Source organism: Pelecanus crispus, chromosome 1 (genome assembly GCF_030463565.1).
Source record: "Pelecanus crispus isolate bPelCri1 chromosome 1, bPelCri1.pri, whole genome shotgun sequence".
Taxonomy (NCBI): domain Eukaryota; kingdom Metazoa; phylum Chordata; class Aves; order Pelecaniformes; family Pelecanidae; genus Pelecanus; species Pelecanus crispus.
Window position 1 is genome coordinate 166,956,314 of NC_134643.1, and position 18,933 is coordinate 166,975,246.

Below are 18,933 nucleotides of genomic sequence, written 5' to 3' on the forward strand. Positions count from 1 at the left end.
TAGTGACTACTGCTGATGGGAAACTGTTAGAAATTATTGTCAGTGTCTACCTGACAAACCATTTGTCAGAGCTAAATTCTTTTGTATTTTTTAAATTGGAATGTCTTTATTCTTTTTCTCATTAGTCAGTCCCTGCAAAAAGAATATACTGCTTTTTCTGGGTCATTGAACCCTACGCAAATTTATTTCCATCTCTCAGTATTTCCATGGAACGGACATAAGCCAAGATTGAAATTATAAGCCTGTGGAGCTTGCAAAAGGATCAAACCTTGCCAAATTTCATTTTTCCCTGCATGCAACCCTTTTTAGACTTAACCATGTAGTACTCTAACTGATTAAATATTGAAAAAAGTTACTATTTTTCAGATAACTTCTTATAGTTCACTCCAGGAAGAGTAATAGTAGGGAAGAACTGTTTGGTTTTTAGTAGACTAAAAATCATGGTTAAATTAAGATGACTAGTATCTTACAGAAGTACTTCAAAACAGGTAGTCTAGTTGCTTCATGAATAGGAACATATTCATATATGGAGTGTTTCCTCAGTATGCTCTTACATAAGCAAAACTCTATTAGTCTAAGAAAAAAAAAATCATATGACAGATCAATTGGGTACAGAAATCAGAAAGCAGAAATGTGTCTTTCAAGCTATACGTTACTACTACTGAGCAAAATGATGCTCTGATGGGAATTCTTCCTATACATGGCAACAAGAGTCATGTGGAATTTCTTTCTTTAAACTTAGGATTTCCCTGGATGCTAGTTACTTTAGAGTTAAATATCCAAAAGAGTAATTGCAAGTATGGGGGGTTCAGGGGGGATCCCTCCATGTTTCTAAAAGAGGCAAAATGTCTTTTATCTTCTCCAGTTTATATAAAGTCTTCCCAATTAAGTGAAATTTGTCTTAAAACTTTACATAGTTTTTCATTTAAAAAATTGAAAATTTTAAAATTCTCTATTTAATTCTCATTTTAAAAGAAATCTCTCTCTGGCCAGGGTTATCCTGACTCATTTCTTAAACTAGCCAGTTGTAAAACCAAAATTTTGTTCTTTTTTTTTTTTTTTTAAACATGGTTGCTCTATGTGTTTCATTAAAACAGTTGTACCCAGACAGCCTGTTCAGTGGCACAAGTCAAATTGCCCTTGCAGAACTAAAAAATCTTCTGTGTGTCAGAAATAGGAAGGTAAAAACCTGGAGCCTCATATTGTTTCTGTGCTAGACTTTGCTGTAAGCAGTCCATCTGTAGAGATCTGACTTATGGCTAACAGGCCTGTGGCAGGTGCCAGATTCCATGCAGATTAAGGTTGGAAACAATTTCATTCATATTTGTTTTATTCCAAAATAAACTCTGCTAGAATACAGCTCTACCACAGATAGTAATTCAATCTCTACCTTCCTATTTGTTTTTTCTGGTCTCTCATTAGCTATGACTTTCCATTAGAGGAATCATTCTAAAATGCAGATTGGTAAATGAAAGAGCTTCACAGCTCAGATGGGATTATAACTCTTGTAAGTGATGAACATGCAGAGTAATTCAATATATTAAAGCACTTTATGAAAAACAGAAATAGGTACTTACCCAAACACACAAGATAGTTTAAGGATGGTGGTGAAGGCTGGTATTCTTCAGGGATACTCAGGCTAATATTGTTTAACATATTCATTAGCAATCTAGGTTACAGCATATCATCAAGTTTGTGGATGAAACTAAATGGAGGGGGACTGATATGCTGGGGGGCAGGGCTACCATTTAGAGGGACCTCAAACTGAAGGTACACAGAAGCCTCTCCAAGTTCTACAGAGACAAGTGCAAAGCCTTGCATCTGCAAAAAAATCACCCAGTGTCTCAGTACAGGCTGGGGACAGACTGGCTGGGCAGCAGCTCTGCAGAAAGACCTGGGAGTTCTAGTGGATAAGAGGTTGAATGGGAATCAGCAGTGTAGGTTTGTGGCAATAAAGGCCAACCGCGTGCTGGGTTGTATTAGAAAGAGCAGAGAGTCAAGAAGGTGGAGGGAAGTGGGTTTTCCCCCTTGTGCTTGGCATTTGTGGTGCCCCATCTGTAATCTTGTGCCCAGCACCACCCTGCCCCTGCCCGCCCCCCCGCCCCGCCCCGAAGTCGAGAGAGATACCAACAAACTGGAAAAAGCCCAGCTCCTAAGGTGATTAGTAGAAGAATCAGTGCGCCGTAGAAGAGTAAGGGGTGTTCTCACAGATTACAAGGGAAACTCTGGGTATGTGGAGAAAACCTCATCCTATGAGGATGGATAACACTGAGACAGGTGGCCCAGAACTATTGTGTTCTTTTCCTTCCTCCTAACAGCTCTCCACATGAAGCTTTTGCTCTTTGTATTTTTTTCCTGTGTGCAAACAAAATTTTACAGCTTTGCTGCATTTGGATGCCCTCTGGTGTCTGAGTTAAGACTCTTCTCATAAAACAGTGTTTGTAGACAGCCTTTGTGGTCCAGCAGTGACACTGCTCTTTCAGTTCTCACCTCCTGGTTGCTGAGGATGGAGATGTTGGGGAGTCTATACAACCCCGTAATGACTGGAGGAAAGGAGGACATGTTTTAGGGACCATTGCAGCACGTGAATAAGGGTAGCATTTTTCAGTCTTTATTTTGCTCTCAGTATTAAAGTTGGCTTTTCTTAGTGATGTCTTTATGCTGTCTTAGTCCTCTACCAAAGGGAGGAGGGGAACAGAGTAGCACTGGATCCCTTCTAAGGATAAAAGAAGTTATTTCCAGCTTCTGGCTTCACCACCACAATGCAAGAGTGGTACCAGAAGGTTTCAAGAATTAGAAATGTCACGTCTTCTGACACCTGTCAGTCTCAGACTTGGATTCTCGTGGAGGTTCTTGGAGCTCCAGACATGACTGAAGAGGACTGAGATCTGTTAGGGTATGTGGATGTGAATGGGCTTCTTCACCGTGGTTCTGTCACCTCAAGCCATGACCAAGTATATGACAGCTTCATCACAGGAGCTATAAGCTGTTCCATAATATCTGTAAAATTGTTTTGTTATAACTGAGTTAATGGAGTTAGCCAGGTAATTTTAAATTTATGAAAATTAGAACAAAGTAATAATGTTATCTTAGCCACATTACACTTATTGAAGTAGAAGAAATTAAATGCATGGAAAATAAAGAATTATGACAAACTGAAGGAAGGGACTATATAATTATGATGTAACTGCTCTAATGCAAAATGTATGCCTCCATTCTAACATACAGGTAAGCATAGTTCTTATTTAACCTTAAATAACTATCTTTTTTTGCTACGAGGATATTGGGGTCAAACCCAGGAAACCCAAGGTGTTTTCTTGCTTGTGACTCTGTTTTGACCCTTCAGGATTTCTCAGCTTCTCTAACTGTTGTTATGTATCTTTTCATTCTGGGCTAAGTATAGCAAATTCCACTGTTGTACCTTGATAATTACTTCTGAGTACAGATTTTGGTATTGTATCTTTTTGTTTCATTGTTAATGTAATTTGTTTGATAATTTCCTTCAGAAGTATTACATTCAAGTGTTTGTATAGCTGCCTTTTTAAAATAACGTTCTTTGTGCAAAACCAAAAAAACCCAAGGAAACAACACCTTGAAAAAACATGTTATGAGGTAAGACAAGTTTGGGTTCTCATACAGGTGTCATTTGGAGGCTTAAGAGGTCAGGAGTATCTGAAAGAAAAGTGCTGTTCCTGGTGAATACAAAGAGTACATGTGTACACTCAGACCATTCTGTTTTGTTTTGTTTCCTTTTAGCAATTTTTGATTGCCACAATGATTTAAATTACTATATGTAGATAATTTAGTTTTGAGGCAGGATCTCCTTTTTCATTGGGAAGAACTTTGGTATAATTATTTGCCATGCTTTTCATGAGTACTGAATTATTTTACATTTTCTAATGTGTATCCAAATCTAGGATGTGCTCATGGAATTGTTGGAGCAGTGTGCTGATGGACTCTGGAAGGCAGAACGCTATGAACTCATTGCTGACATATATAAACTTATAATTCCCATCTATGAAAAACGGAGAGATTTTGAGGTAATAAATTCACCATAAGTAAATTTGAACAAGAAAAAAAATCCTGCTTTTTCTAGTCTAACTGCATGACACATTGCACTTCACAGAACAAGAGTATTACAGTTGTAACTGAAATATCAATATGTTGAAAATTTTGTTTTAATTTTAAATAACTAAAAATGTTTTTCTTTAAATATAAATAATTACAAATTAATATTACATATTGTCATTATGATACAAGTGCTAAACCTATTACTACTCTTCAATAAAACAATGTTTCTAGTTATTAACTACAAGGACATAATTCTTGTTGTTTTAAGATAAGGAAGTCCTATGTTATTCTTTTACCCCATGATTGTTTTCTTTTATTTTTAGAGACTTGCTCATTTATATGACACTCTTCATCGAGCATACAGTAAAGTAACAGAAGTTATGCATACAGGCAAGAGACTGCTGGGAACTTATTTCAGGGTAGCGTTCTTTGGACAGGTGAGTATTATTTAACTTACATTTGTCTGCTCTATGCAGTAAGAAATACCTGAATTTATTTTACAAGGTATACTATTTCGTCATCCATACCGATACCATGACATAAAAACCACAAGAAATATGGTCTGTAAGAAATAATTAAACACCATCAATAATATAGTTTAGAACATGTAATTCCGATACAGTTCTTCCTTATTTTCCTCAGTAAAATTTTTGCATTTTTTTCTTTTTCTTCTTTTATTTACTACCTTAAGGCAGCGGTAAGTTTTCTATAATGTCGGTTCTTAGCAATGTATTGACTTAATGTCTGTAGTGCTACAGTGTGGTTTGCAAGGCTGCTTCTTAGATTGGTATGCATTAATAGCCATTGCAATTAAAAAAAAAAACAAAACCATTAAGTTCCATTTAGAGAACAAATCACTCTTTTCTATGCATCAGTATTGCATGCTTCAAACAAAAGTTCTGGCTGTGTATTGGACAGCTTGACATCCTCTAATGTATGTCTAGAATGCCTATGTGTCAGTATGGTATCACACAGTATCAAGTAATACACTTTCTACATGCATAGCCCAGTTGCTAATTGTTCAGCTGAGCATGGAGAATTGTAAAATACTCTGAGCAGTATAACTTTACATGTATTCTGTTGTCTTTTATAACTTTATAGCAATACCAGTTTACAGACAGTGAAACAGATGTTGAGGTAATTACAGTAACTGCTTACAAAGCAAGCAATGCAGTAAAAACTACTGCATTTCACCTTAGTTTGATGTGGGTATTTTTGTCAATCTAGCCTGTGTTTATACATGATATGTTGTGCTTTTCTATTTTGTCTGTTTTGTTTATGACAAAAATATTTATTTTGTGATTTCAAACATGAACTGGGACACAGCTTGTTGTTTTAAACCAATAACCTGTTTCACTTTCCATGCACTCTATATTGCATTTAGTTACGGTTTTAAAACAAATGCTTTATGTTGTAAAAATAAAGAAGTATATGCCAATATAGTACAACATAAAATTAATTTTTTTACATAAATTAAACTTCATTTTCTGGAATTAATTTTTTATTACTACATAAAGAATTTTTTCAGGTTTTTTTATGTAAACCAATGCCAAAATACAGACTTGTGAATCAGATAGTCCTACTGGGCAACAAGATTTCTGTTTTGGCAAGTGAAACAGTGCTTGAAAGTTCACTTTTATTAAAAGTGAAGAAAAGTTATCTCAAAGGCTTGGCACACCATAAAATTACAATAAACCTTTAAAATTTTAATTGTGTGTTTCCATTATCTTTCACTCATTCTGTAGTAGATAATTACATTTTCTGTTGGGTTTTTTTTTTTATTATTCTCTTAGGAAACCTTTTTTACTTAATTTTAATTTCCCTTTATTTACATTTGCCTGAATCCTGATGTTAAATGTTTATATTTGCTTTGTACTACACACATTATGCTCATCTAAATCATTGCCCTATGTGTTTTTTTCCCAAGATTTTGATTACTTCATTTTTTACAGGGATTCTTTGAGGATGAAGACGGAAAGGAATATATCTATAAAGAGCCTAAACTTACGCCTCTCTCGGAAATTTCCCAAAGACTCCAGAAACTCTACTCTGACAAATTCGGATCTGAAAATGTCAAAATGATTCAGGACTCTGGCAAAGTATGATCTTTATTCTCTCTAAAAAATTCTAATATATTACTTCCACTAATCCCCTTGAAATATTGTAGGATCCCTGTCTGTTACTCATTTGGTACACAAACAAATGTGTCTAAAGAATACTGGTTGAAGGGAATGAGAGAAATATCGTGCCCTATTAAGTTTCCTTTTAAGAACAACCAAAAAGCTTAATTTGCATAGTGTTACGTCTCAAAATATTAATTGTATCTTAGAACAAATTTGCATTATGATCATATCCGGTGTTATTTTTAGCTACATTTCTTGCCAATTCATGCACAGTCATTCTTTGGAAGCTTTTTCCTTTTCTGCACCTCAAGAGCAGAGTCCAAACTTTCCTCTGAAGTAAGAAACAGACCCTTCTGAGAAAAGTACCATATGTAAATAACACTTTAACTCTGTATCAGTTCTTCTTGCTATCCTTTGCTTATGTTTCTAGGCCTGTTCAATTTTATAAATGCTTAAACTGTAGAAAAAATATGCTCGAAATCATCTGGTTAAATCTAGATTTGTCATAGGAAATCCTTTCCTTTGTAATTGAAGGCTCCAAAACTGGTGAACTGAAGAGGGCTACAGTATCCTGTACACCGAGAAGAACACATATGGCACAAGATGCCTCTCTGCATTCCTTTTGTTCCCTTCCTCAGCCAGTTTTTGTTTGGATTCAGACTTTATAGTGATTTTCTCTTGTTATAATTTCCTGTCTCTTCTGTTCCTTGATTTTACCAGTAAGATCACAAAGCTCTGTGCTTCTTAGCCTGAAAGTGCAGCAATGGTGCGCTTTTCAATATTGGAACTTTAAAAGGAGAGGAGGACTTATGCAAGGGCTAGATTTCATGCCATGGAAGGCAAGAGATTTATACTGTAATCTCAGTTTTTCACAGCTCTTCCAGTATACTCTCCTGAATTCTTTACAATTAATTATAATGCATGTGTTTGTCAGCATTTGTACATTTTCTATCAGCTGTATCAGAATGAGTACATAAATTACCACGTAAGTTCCAGTCCAATAATCTTGAAAACATTGCAGATTTTAAAAAAAAAAAAAAAAAAAAAATCAAGCAGCATTTCCAATAAAAATGGATAACAGTGGGGGAGACCTTAGCTCTGTTCCCGGTTTGCTCCAGGAATTTCTTGGTGACTTCATGTGTGTATTTGCACTGTTGCTTTTCCCCCTTAGTTTATAGAAGTGAAATGGCTCAGAGACAAGAAGAGATAACATGAATATTTGGTGTGGAACTAAAATGGCAGGCAACAACTTCTAGAAAGATGCACAGGTTTAGGATGCCCTCTTTATCCCATGGTTGCCGGAATTTACGGGGGAAAAAAAGAATATCCTTGGTCAAAGACTTAGGAGGCCTTATTTGTTGGTACTGAGGACTAGTGGCTGCTTTTACCAAATTAAAGATCTGCCAGTCCATGAGGCTTTTACTCATCCAGTTCTAGAAACAAAATGAACTGAATAGTGAAGCCTTTAATTTGCCCTGCTCCCACCAGTATATTCTTTGGGATCCTCATAGGGTGTCAGAGTTGAGACAGACAGGTTGGGAGGAGTGCCTTCTGAAGGTGAGATCTAACTATTTACAATGTAGGGGTTTATTTTTAATTATTAACCTTTTTTATCACTAGCAAATTTTGGTCTCCAATCTGCTGTTGTATCAGTTGTCAAGGAGGACAAGTATTAGTTTCTGGGTTTTCTGTATCTGTGCCTTCCAGTGTTAATCATGGGTATAACTCTGTATTATGTTTTTGTTTGCAGTTCTGCATACAGAAATTATTGATAATGGGTGTTGGTTTTTTTTTTTAAAAAAAAAAAAGGCAAAAAAACGCCCGCAACATTTTGTAATGCATCTAGCTGTGTTGTCTTCCTAATAGTTAGAAACTGAATGTGGAGAAGCCCCATGAGAGCATTGTTTCCTGTGTTTTTAGTAATTTACACGTTAAGAGACGAAATTTAATTTCTGAAAGTTGTGTGACTACAATTAAATCCACTTTAGTCATAATGTAGCTATTTGAATTCTTTTTTGTCATGTTTTTCAGGTAAATCCTAAGGATTTAGATTCAAAATATGCATATATTCAAGTTACACATGTAATTCCATACTTTGAAGAAAAAGAGTTGCAAGAAAGAAAAACAGAATTTGAAAGGACTCATAATATTCGTCGCTTTATGTTTGAGATGCCTTTTACTCAGGCTGGTAAAAGACAAGGAGGAGTAGAAGAACAGTGTAAGCGACGGACTATTTTGACAGGTACTGACTGAATGGAAATTTCCTTTAAAAGAAAATTGCTTTTTTATTGTGTTTTTTATACTTAATTCTTGATACTAGGTTTTTCTACATGTGTATTTTGTCAGAAAAAATCCTGTAGAAGATTTAACACAAGGCTGTTGGAGGTAATAAGAATTGCAAAGGATACCAAAATACTGTTAGACAAAACAACCTTTCAAAATTAGTACATACTTAAAAATAAATGATATGCAAATACTTATAAATTACCATCTGAGAATACGTGTATCATTGTGTGATTAAAGATGTTTAGTTCAGTGATACAAAACATTTTATTGCACTTTTAAGGGACATAACTAAAAGTTATGGTGTGTTTGGCGATGTTTCTGTATAACGTGTGAATCTGAATTTGTGAAATAACAAGTTGCGCTTTGACTGGAAGCATTAATTCAAATGGTCTAACTCTCTTCTGTATGGGTTTTTCCATTTCACTTAGTCCTTTATAGCTGTCAGCTAAAATACTTCTCCTATTTTTAGCCAAAACTAAGTTTTCAGACTGGTTCCTTCAAGGGATAATCCTCAAGTAATTTTGTTTGGTTTTTTTCCATAAGCTTCAAGAATTGTGAATCTAAAGTCTAGCTTTCCTGGTTCTTAGAAAAAGCCTATTTTGTGTTTTGTCTCTGTTAAGTGTGAGCTTCTGTATCACTGTCTTAATATAGTGGTAAAAGCAGCTTAACTAAATGACTTTATAATGTCAGCTGTCCATAGCTAATACTTGTGAGGAAATAGAAAATACAGCTTTGCTATTTTTAATTCTTCTCCTTTTTGAGTTATGTGCATGATAAGCAATTCTTTTTACAGTTCTCATATGAATTAAGTTCCAGTGGTTTATTTCTTGGTTATTATTAGTAGCAGTGATGACAATGATCTTTCTTTGCTGTAATACATGTAAAGCTATGCATATTTACATTTTCAATATTTTGTTTCTCTGTAGATTTGGTAGTATTTCTAATTATATAATATGTTATTAAGTTGGGCAACTAATTACATCAAAATGAGATTTTAGCATAAAATTCTATCCAAACACACCTTTTTCTAATTACATTAAACTTGTTTCTGTCCACAGCTATACATTGTTTCCCATATGTGAAAAAGCGCATTCCAGTAATGTACCAGCACCATACTGATTTAAACCCAATTGAAGTAGCCATTGATGAAATGAGTAAAAAAGTTGCAGAACTTAGGCAGCTTTGCTCTTCAGCTGAAGTAGATATGATCAAATTGCAGTTGAAGCTACAAGGAAGTGTCAGTGTTCAGGTAAGTCCATATACTTTGCCATTCAGCTATTTCACTTGTTTCTGTCCCTGCAAAATTATATAAGTAGCATTTTATCATTAGTTTCTATTCTGTATATTCAAGAATGTCTTAAATTAGAAATATGCTCACTGTTTGCAATTATTTCCAGAATAGGAAAAGCAATAAAAATATTTCATATAGACAATGGTCATGGACAGTTACATGAAAGCATTAAGATTAATCTCTGGAATCTATGGTGGTATAAGCCCCACCAGGTTTTGGTGTAAAGCTGAAACTACCATAAAATAGTGACTTCCCATATGAGGACGAATGAACATGTTTTGCCTAGATATAGGTCTGCTCACAGTAGGTTCAACATGGTCTTTATTGCTTTTGTATTTTGGTCAGATCCCTATGGAGAGGAAGAGGGAGTGCCAAAATATAGGAGGAGGGTAATAGTAGAAAATTTCACTGCGCAACATTTCATTTTGCTGAAGGCAAGCAAGAACCGAATGTATAAAGAAATTATCAGATTCACCAAACTAGGGTACATAAAGCAGTTGTAGCATGTACAAATCAATATGGTAAGGGTCTTAACAATGCAGTGACAAAAGTACTGCTCTATTATTTTTAACTGGTTCAAAACAAAGGAACAGTAAACTGAGTTATCTGAAATGAACTGTTGTCATGTTGAAAGAAGATAAACAAAAACAAATAAACAAACAAAAAACCCCCAAACCCCAAACAAGATTCCAGAACCAGGAAGTTGTTAAGCTAGCGTTTGGGATGAGAAGGGAAGGGGCTTTTACTGTTAATATAAAAGCATAATAGGAATGAGCCAGAAATTGTTGAATCCACTTTTCGTGTAGGTGCCATAACAGCGCAACTACATTTCTGCAAATTATTGCAGAATTTTCAGCTTGGAAGAGTGTTTTCAATAGATAAGCAGACCAAACAGTAGTAGATTTAGCTCATTTTCCTCATTTTCCCACCCTGATTTCATAAAGAGATGACAAATTGACACTATCAGCAGTTACTTTGCCACATCTTCAAAGTGGTTTCTTTGTGCCAGGACAGGTTCATACAAGTGCTGTAGAGACCTCTCCTGCTTTTATGTTCCAACTCCAGAGTCATCTTATTTCATAAGTCCTGCTTTTTTGAAATCAGTGTGTTCTCCTGAGAAAAGCAAATAGGACACCTGTAGTATCTGTAATAGTTAAGACAGTATGTCAGAGAACTGACTTTATTTTGCTATTCTTGTTCTTTTTAGGTTAATGCTGGTCCATTAGCATATGCAAGAGCTTTCTTAGATGACACAAACACCAAAAGATATCCAGACAATAAAGTAAAGCTGCTAAAGGAAGTTTTTAGGTATGTTTTTTGAAAAAGAAAAAAAAAAAGATACTTTTCTCCAAGACTGATATCATAAGAATTTTTTTTTTAAAAACTTTTACCTTTTATAGTGTTCTGACTGCATTAAAAACATACTTCAAGCTGGCATTGTGAATTAATCTTTTGGATTTTGTATTCCTGATTGAGATCTCTTTTATTATTTTACCTAAATCAGGCAATTTGTTGAAGCTTGTGGGCATGCTCTGGGTGTAAATGAACGACTTATAAAGGAAGATCAATTGGAATATCAAGAAGAAATGAAGGCCAACTACAGAGAAATGGCAAAAGAGCTTTCTGAAATAATGCATGAGCAAGTATGTGCTGAAATTAAATTATACATACGAGCATTTAGAATGTAGCTGTAATGTGAACCCACTAGGAAAAGTGTATGTAATGCTTTACATAAAAGGATTGTTTCCTTTTTTTTTTTTTTCCTGTTGGAGTATAAGCATATCATGGAATTTTGGAACTTCCTCATTTTTTGCCCTCTTTGTGAATTTTGTGCAGATGCTTTCTTGATCTTCAGAATTAAGTCTTCCTCATTAAGAAAGTAAATCTGGTTGGCACCAGCCTATTTTTTTGAAGGAGAAGACGACTACAGTAAAGATAAAACAAATTTAATGACATGAATGTATATGTCATTTTTACTTCATATGTGTAGTATTTACAGGGGTCTCTGTTCAGTGGCCCAAAAAGTTCATTTTCGTCTATACCTTCTGGTAACTGTAGGGGGATTTGATCTGCTAGCTTAGCCCTTTGTCTTCAGATTTTGGAGGTGTAAGTATTTACTTTTACAATAAAGAGTTAAACATCTTTCAAGAGGTATTCCAACACATTTTCTTGAGGGGAATCCACTACAGACAAGCTGGAGATATGAGAAAAGAAAAACCAGAACTCTTGTGGAGTGAGGTATAGGACCTTGCATTTGCAATCTCTGGTAGAAATGTCTCCTGACTTCAGAGGCAAGGATATTGTTTCCAGGACAGGAAGGGCTGAAGATTCATGCTTGATCCCTGCCTTCTTGACATTTTTATTCATCATATTCATCACTTCCAGTTCCTTTTCTTTCATCCACTGTCATTTGTATTATCTTTTCCCAGAGCCATAGAGTGGCTTGTAGTTCTTAACCCTCAAGAGTTGCATTTCTGGCCCACAAGAAATACCTGTGTTTTCTGATAATATTTTATCTTACAAATACATGTCTATGAGACTTCCTTAGATGTATGACCATAATAGCAACTTTTCTTAGTCTAGGAACCAATGCATCCTAGTCTGGATAATCAGGTGATACAAAGAGGAGCTCTTGAGTTTCTGTTGTCCATATGAAAACTATAGGCTTTACTCAGAAATCCAGTTGTACAGGAAAAATCAAACTTGAGACCTACCTGAGGTGTGAGGTGTTAAGTCTAGCTGACATTTAAATGCCGTGTTAATGTTCCAGCTTTTTTTCAGGATTGCATCCTTTCTACGTACAATGACTTTACCTATTTACTGTTTTTGACATCTCTTAAATTATTATCCAAGAAATACTTGCTCAAAAAGCTAGTCAGCTTGCTGGTATAACAGTTTAACCATAGGCTTATATAAGAAAGGTTTGCCTTTATTCTACCTTTGCTTAGATGGTTTCCAAAAGTTTCACGGTGGTTTTTTTTTCTGTTCAAAAATGTGTCATGTGTCTAAAGTTCACTTCACACGCTTTCTTGCTCTCCATTTCCTGATGTGGTTTTCTCAGGTACTGTGCTATGAGTAGCTCTCTGCTATGATATAATTATAGTGAAGCACAAGACTACAGCAAGCATATAGGCTTTATTTTCATTCCCTTATTGTTGTTATACCATCTCAGGGAAAAGCTTACTACAAAACTAACTTTTTTTTTAACCACTAATGACAGACAATATTGTGAAACAAGGTTTGTAGGGAGTGATGCCATTTTGTCAGAATCCATGTATTGTTGTGGGTTTTTTTTTTTTTAAAAAAAAAAGTGTCCTTCTGATATGCATGTAGAGGAAAACAGTTTTGAAAGATCCCTGGAACAGGAAAACAGATTGTGTAGGTTACAAAAATGAGACAGTTTGACTGTATTTCCATGTGATGTATCGAAAAGCAGAAAGCAGTGGAGGGTTTTAAAAAGGAGGATAGCTGATTGGACAGCTGATTAAGATGAACGAAGTACATGGGAGAATTAGACAGATGTGTAGAAGACCCCTTCAGAAAAGAAAGGAAAATGTTTTGGTCAAATAATTTAATGATAAGGATAATAAATGAAAGATTAATGTTCCTCTGGTGTAGGAGAAAGGAAAAGGATATAATGACAGTTTGTACACAAGAAAAAAATACTCTGAACTCAGTGCAAGATATCTATGTTTAAGAAATGCTCAGCTGTGTGAGTTTCCAAAGATTGGCAATAAGAAAAAGCATCTAATGCCGGAAACTTCAGGAATACACATTGTCTAAAAGTAAACAAAGAGAAGGGGCAAACAACTGATACCTATAAGGTAGTGTGAACAGAATATGAACGTGCAGCACTGACTGCAGTAATATGTACTATTAGCCTACCACTGTGTTCTTTTTATATAAATGTAATTAGTTGTAAATAATTAAAACATGCTATATTGTTGGGTTGTTTTTTTAAAAAAAATTAGATTGATCACTCCCCTGAAGGCTTAGAATCATGAGACCATTCACTGAAATCTTTAAAAATGTCACCTTTGTATGCCTGCCTATTGCTGTATTTGGAAAAAGCTTCTCACAATGTTTGTTCTAATGTCAGTGGGAAAAAAAAAAAACTTTTAGCTGTCTTATAATAGCATGGATTTTAAACAATTGCAAAAATTTTGTTATGAAAAATATAGAAAAGAATCTTAACAGATTTTTGTTTTTTCTCCTCTGCTGCTTGCCAATATGATCAGATGGGATGGTAATTAGTTTTCTTTACTTCTGCTCTTAGTTTGTCTAATCTTTATATAATTCCTTTCTTTCCAATATTTAATCTTAGCATCAGTATGTTAAGAATGAAGTCTTTTTGGTGCTTTGATAGCTTTTGATAAGAAATGCACAAATCATACCTCTAAGTAAAAAAAAAAAAGGGGGGGGGGGGGGCAAAAAGCAAGCCCAGTGCCCTTGTGAAACTCCTTTTGAATGTTAACAAGAGAAATGAGAGAAGCTAGTCAATCTTCCTCTAGAGAGGATAGTGTAATACCTAAATTAGGAGAACTGATGCTGGAGAAATAACTACTGCCCTCCTAAATCTAGTAGAGGATGGCTGAAAAGAGTAACCATCCCCAAAAAAGTTCTGTACAATTGAGAAAGTACTAAAAAGTTGAATTGCTAAGCAACACATTAGGAAATCGGTTAGCTGTTTTATAAATGCTTGTGTCATTTTGTAATATTTTGGTAAATACCTCTTTTCCATTTTAAGATTACTCCGGTTGAAGAAAAGGCGAGTGTTATGCCTAATTCGCTACACATTTTCAACGCCATAAGTGGAACTCCAACAAGCACAACAGTTCATGGGATGCCCAGTTCTTCTTCAGTTGCATGATTGTTTTGTAAAGGAAAGTATGTTTGGTTTTTTTAAAGTATGTGGATTTGCTTCATTGTGTGCGAACTCAGGATGATTTTGAAGCTAAATGTTGGGCACGTGCAAGCTGCATAATTCATACAAATGTCTGAGCACACTTAGCAAATAGCAGTTACTGGTAATAGCCTTTTAGAGTAAGGGAGGCGCACATATATTTTTTTAATGTTGCTCGTAACATTTAAAAGCATTCACAATGTCATTGAAGAACTGCGTGTTGGAAAATTATAAAGTTGAAGTTAATTTCTCTTTTGCATTAGAAAGTATTATTCAAATTAATTGCACATTACAAAAAAGTGTTGTGGGATGTAATTTTGCAGATATGTAACATTCAGGTGTTCTTTTTGTGTATGGCACATAGAGACTGATTCCAAGTACAAGAACTATTTTGGGGCTAGACAGAGACACTAGTTTTTTGGGTTTAATGGAACTGACAATAGTAGTTTTTTGTACCATTTGGCAAATTGTTGTGCTTTATTTTATACCTTGTTGCATTTTGGAGGTATGTGAGCTTAGATCTTATTAAACAACTAAATACAACCAAAGGTCTGTATTAATGAACACTGAGTTACACTAAAATATCATAGTAGTAAATCATTATGTACATATTGTTTGTTAATACAGTCCATACAGTCTGTACATAAATGTATTACATTTCTAACCATTTTTTTAATATTCATACCAGCTCTTATCCTTCTGCTTTCAGTTTATTGTGAAATTTTGCTCATTCCAAGTATATGCAGACTTTACAGTTCATTTATTCCTGTGTATAAATAAGTGCAATATAAAGATGTATACAGTCTTTGCTATGTTAGGTTTATATGCAGTTATTAAAAGAAAAAAACTTTTTTGCCAAAGCAATGGAGTATGTAATTGGTGATCATGGTTACTGTGGTAAATGGTGGTATAATTTAAAGCTTTTTCCATATTCTTATTCTTTTAAGACATTAATTTAGTAATTTTATATTTGGGGGAAATAAAGGGTTTTAATTTTATTTAACTGGAAGCACTGTCCTGCTGTAATTAAACATTCTGTACTACATCTATATTAAAAGGAAAAAAGTAGTTACTTTTCTCACTGCGTGCTCTGGTTTTTATTTCAGATTTATCCCTGAGACTGGGGAAAGGTGAAAGCTTGATTTAAAAAAAATGGCTTTTTGCAGCTTAAGTACGAGATGAGATGCAGACACTTCTAGGGTGTGTTTCCTATTCCTTGTCAATAAAGGGAATTTAGGTTAGTAGTTAAGACATCAGTTTTGGGTCCATCTCATTTGACTTAAGTAGCGTGTTACAGTAACTAAAGGTTGTTCCTCACCAGTACAGTTAATATTAGGAAGTCTTCAAAACTTTTCATCAAATGACGGTAGAAATGATCTTTTCCTTATAACATAAGGTTTACTGCCATTTTCTGTAGTGTAGCATGAAACTCATGTGTTGCTATTACTCATCAAAGATTTTTCCAAAACAGCTCATCCTGGCAGTGAAATGCTGCATAACTCTGCTTTTTCCAGTTATGTTTCTGAAACAAAATTTCTGTTTGTTTAAAATTCTTTTCCTTTCAAAAAAAAAAAACCAAAACAAAAACCCAAAAGGCCACACACACCCCACCCCCACCCCCAGATAAATACTTCTAGACAGTGAACCCATAATGCTGTGATAAAGAGAGAGCCTCCTTTCTCCCCCTCCATCCTATATGCTTTCACTTTTTTGTTCATTTGTGGAAAGGGGTAGAGGAATAATTTGTTACGTATCAGTGTAGTTAGTCTCAAAGGGTATTTCATTATTAGGAGAAAACATCCTGGAAAGTTGTTTTGCCATTCAGGAAGATTTCTATATCAATATATTAGTAGAAATTGTGTACATCGTGGTGGCTTCTTGTAATTATCCTGCTTTTTCTAACTTCCCCTTTGTCCCTGGGAGCAGAACTGACAATTTCCTAGTTGTACTGAGACCTCAATTTGACGGAGTTGTATCTGCTAACCAACCTATAAATGTAGTATGTAGTCATAATTGAATATGTATCTATGTATATTTATATACATCTAAATATACCTGTAACTGTGTTGCTTATTTGCTGAAAGTTGGCCTGTGAAAAACAGTGAAATGTAGTTGACAAAAGGTTGACATAGGTTTACATAGGGTAGTATTAATAATTAGCACGTGTTCAACTCTAAGTCTACAGACATCTTGTTTATAATCTTACATGATGCACTTATATGAGAGAACACACCCTCTAATGTATTGTTTTGGGTTTAGATATGCAGATTATAACTGTTGGGTTTTACCTCCTGAATAATTCATTCTGTACCAGCCTCCCTTTTCTGCTGTTACTTCCACAACATGCAAATTAAGTATCTAATATGGGTTATTCTTTATTAATAAAGGCTTGGGCTCCATACCGGTTTTGGCTGGAATGGAGTTAATTTTCTCCACAGTAGCTTGTATGGGGCTACGTTCTGGATTTGTTGAAAACAGTGTTGATAACACAGGGATGTTTTAGCTATTGCTGAGCAGTGCTTACACAGAGTCAAGGCCTTTTCTGCTTCTCACAGCACCCTGCCAGTGAGCAGGCTGGGAGTGCATGCAATAAGCTGGGAGGGGGCACAGGCGGGACAGCTGACCCCAGCTGGCCAGAGGGATAGCCTATGCCACGTGATGTCGTGCTCAGCAATAAAAACTGTGGAGAAAGTTTGGCAGGGCAGCGGTTGCTCAGGGACTAGCTGGTCATTGCTCAGCTGGTGGTGAGCCATCGGGTTTTTTGTTTGTTGAAGGGTTTGAGATAACAGATTTGACCATAGTGTGTTAGGGGGAACTTACAATTATTATTTGTTTAACAGTTGCTGGTCACAATGTTGATTTACTTGTTTTCAGCATTGGTTTATCTGATTAATGCCATACTCCCTTTTTTTTGCACATCATTTGTACATCAAATTTGAGAGCTTGTTAAAGTCTGTATTTGACTTCTGCGATTTGCTGTGCAGCATAGCACTTGGTTGTGTTTTGCCTAGGAGAACTATGATAAAAACATTGGCCTTGAGCCTAATCCGGTATTTGGGCCCTGCACTGTTGCCTTCCCTTTACTTCAGGAACCGTCTCATGAAGACAATTAACAATTACACTTTTTCCCCTTTTCTCCTCCAAGAACTAATCAGTGGATGAAACAAGGAGTGGCACCTTCCCCTTCTCTTCCTGCAGGGTAGATGTTTTCTCCCTTTTTACAATAACTCTTCAGTATCTTGAACATCCTTGGGTAACCAAAATACTCCTATTAGCATGCTTCAAGAATATCTTTCCAGCTTTTCCAAAGATTAACCAACTCTTTAGGAATATCACAGAGGGCTATGTCCCAAGGCAGTATGGTTATGGGTAGCAAGGCATGTGCGAGAATATGGGCAGGTACTTAGAAGGGTTGTCCTTTCTGATGGTTTGGGACTTCACCCCCGAACAAGTGCAGGATCTTGATGAAGTGATAGAATGTTTGAAAAAAGGGTGACTTGGCTATGCCAGAGACACAACTTACTGCCCTGTGCCAGGGCCTGGCATATGCCCACTGAGCACTATTCAGCACCCTCAAGGGGAAGAGGAGGGTCTCTGGATCTGAAGACATACAAATGGTCAGAAACCACGTGATCACTAAGTGAACTGCGAGATGAGCAAAAAGATTCCAGCCATCATCCAGAAAAGCAAATTACCAGCTGGTTTCTCCACTGCTGGGATACTGGGGCCAGTAGTCAGGAATTGGAAGGTCCTGAGTGACCACCATAACCAGATGGAGCCTGAAGTCATGGACTAAATGAACTCATTGGATGTTTTATGGACATTTTACAGTGGTGGCCCATAGACTAAGGGAATGATATCTGTGTATATATCTGTAACACACATTTGCAGCGTCTTATACATGAAAGAATGTAGATATTAATTAGCTAAAGCCAAGCTGTCTAAATACAATTGCTTGTCTACCTTGCCTTGTTTCTTGTATTTTTTCTGTCTATACTGTATAATAATTGTATAGTTTTCTTCTTTATGTATCACAATATTATAATACTTTTCTCCATTATTTCCTATTAAAAATATTTAGGCTGATCTGGGTGATCACAGTGCATTGGTTCTTGAAGCTTTAAAAATTTCAACATGCATTAAATGTTTGCACAGCTAAGACGTTTAATATGGGCACAGTTTCAGAAAATTTGGGGAGAACAGCTTTCTTGCATACTTCACCAGCAGATACTATGATGTTTTGTTTAATTTTTCAGGTG

At 35.6% G+C, this 18,933-nt stretch overlaps 1 protein-coding gene across 1 annotated transcript in view; it reads left to right on the top strand.

Annotated features, from left to right (window-relative positions):
- Window positions 1–14,641, top strand: part of DOCK9 (dedicator of cytokinesis 9) — a 135,957-nt gene extending 121,316 nt beyond the window's left edge. The window contains exons 46-53 of the mRNA XM_075712502.1: window positions 3,918–4,040; window positions 4,395–4,508; window positions 6,024–6,170; window positions 8,226–8,436; window positions 9,539–9,729; window positions 10,979–11,079; window positions 11,276–11,414; window positions 14,519–14,641. Of these exons, the coding sequence (XP_075568617.1) occupies window positions 3,918–4,040; window positions 4,395–4,508; window positions 6,024–6,170; window positions 8,226–8,436; window positions 9,539–9,729; window positions 10,979–11,079; window positions 11,276–11,414; window positions 14,519–14,641 (1,149 nt within the window). The remainder of the gene's footprint in view (window positions 1–3,917; window positions 4,041–4,394; window positions 4,509–6,023; window positions 6,171–8,225; window positions 8,437–9,538; window positions 9,730–10,978; window positions 11,080–11,275; window positions 11,415–14,518) is intronic.
- Window positions 14,642–18,933: the final 4,292 nt, after the last annotated feature.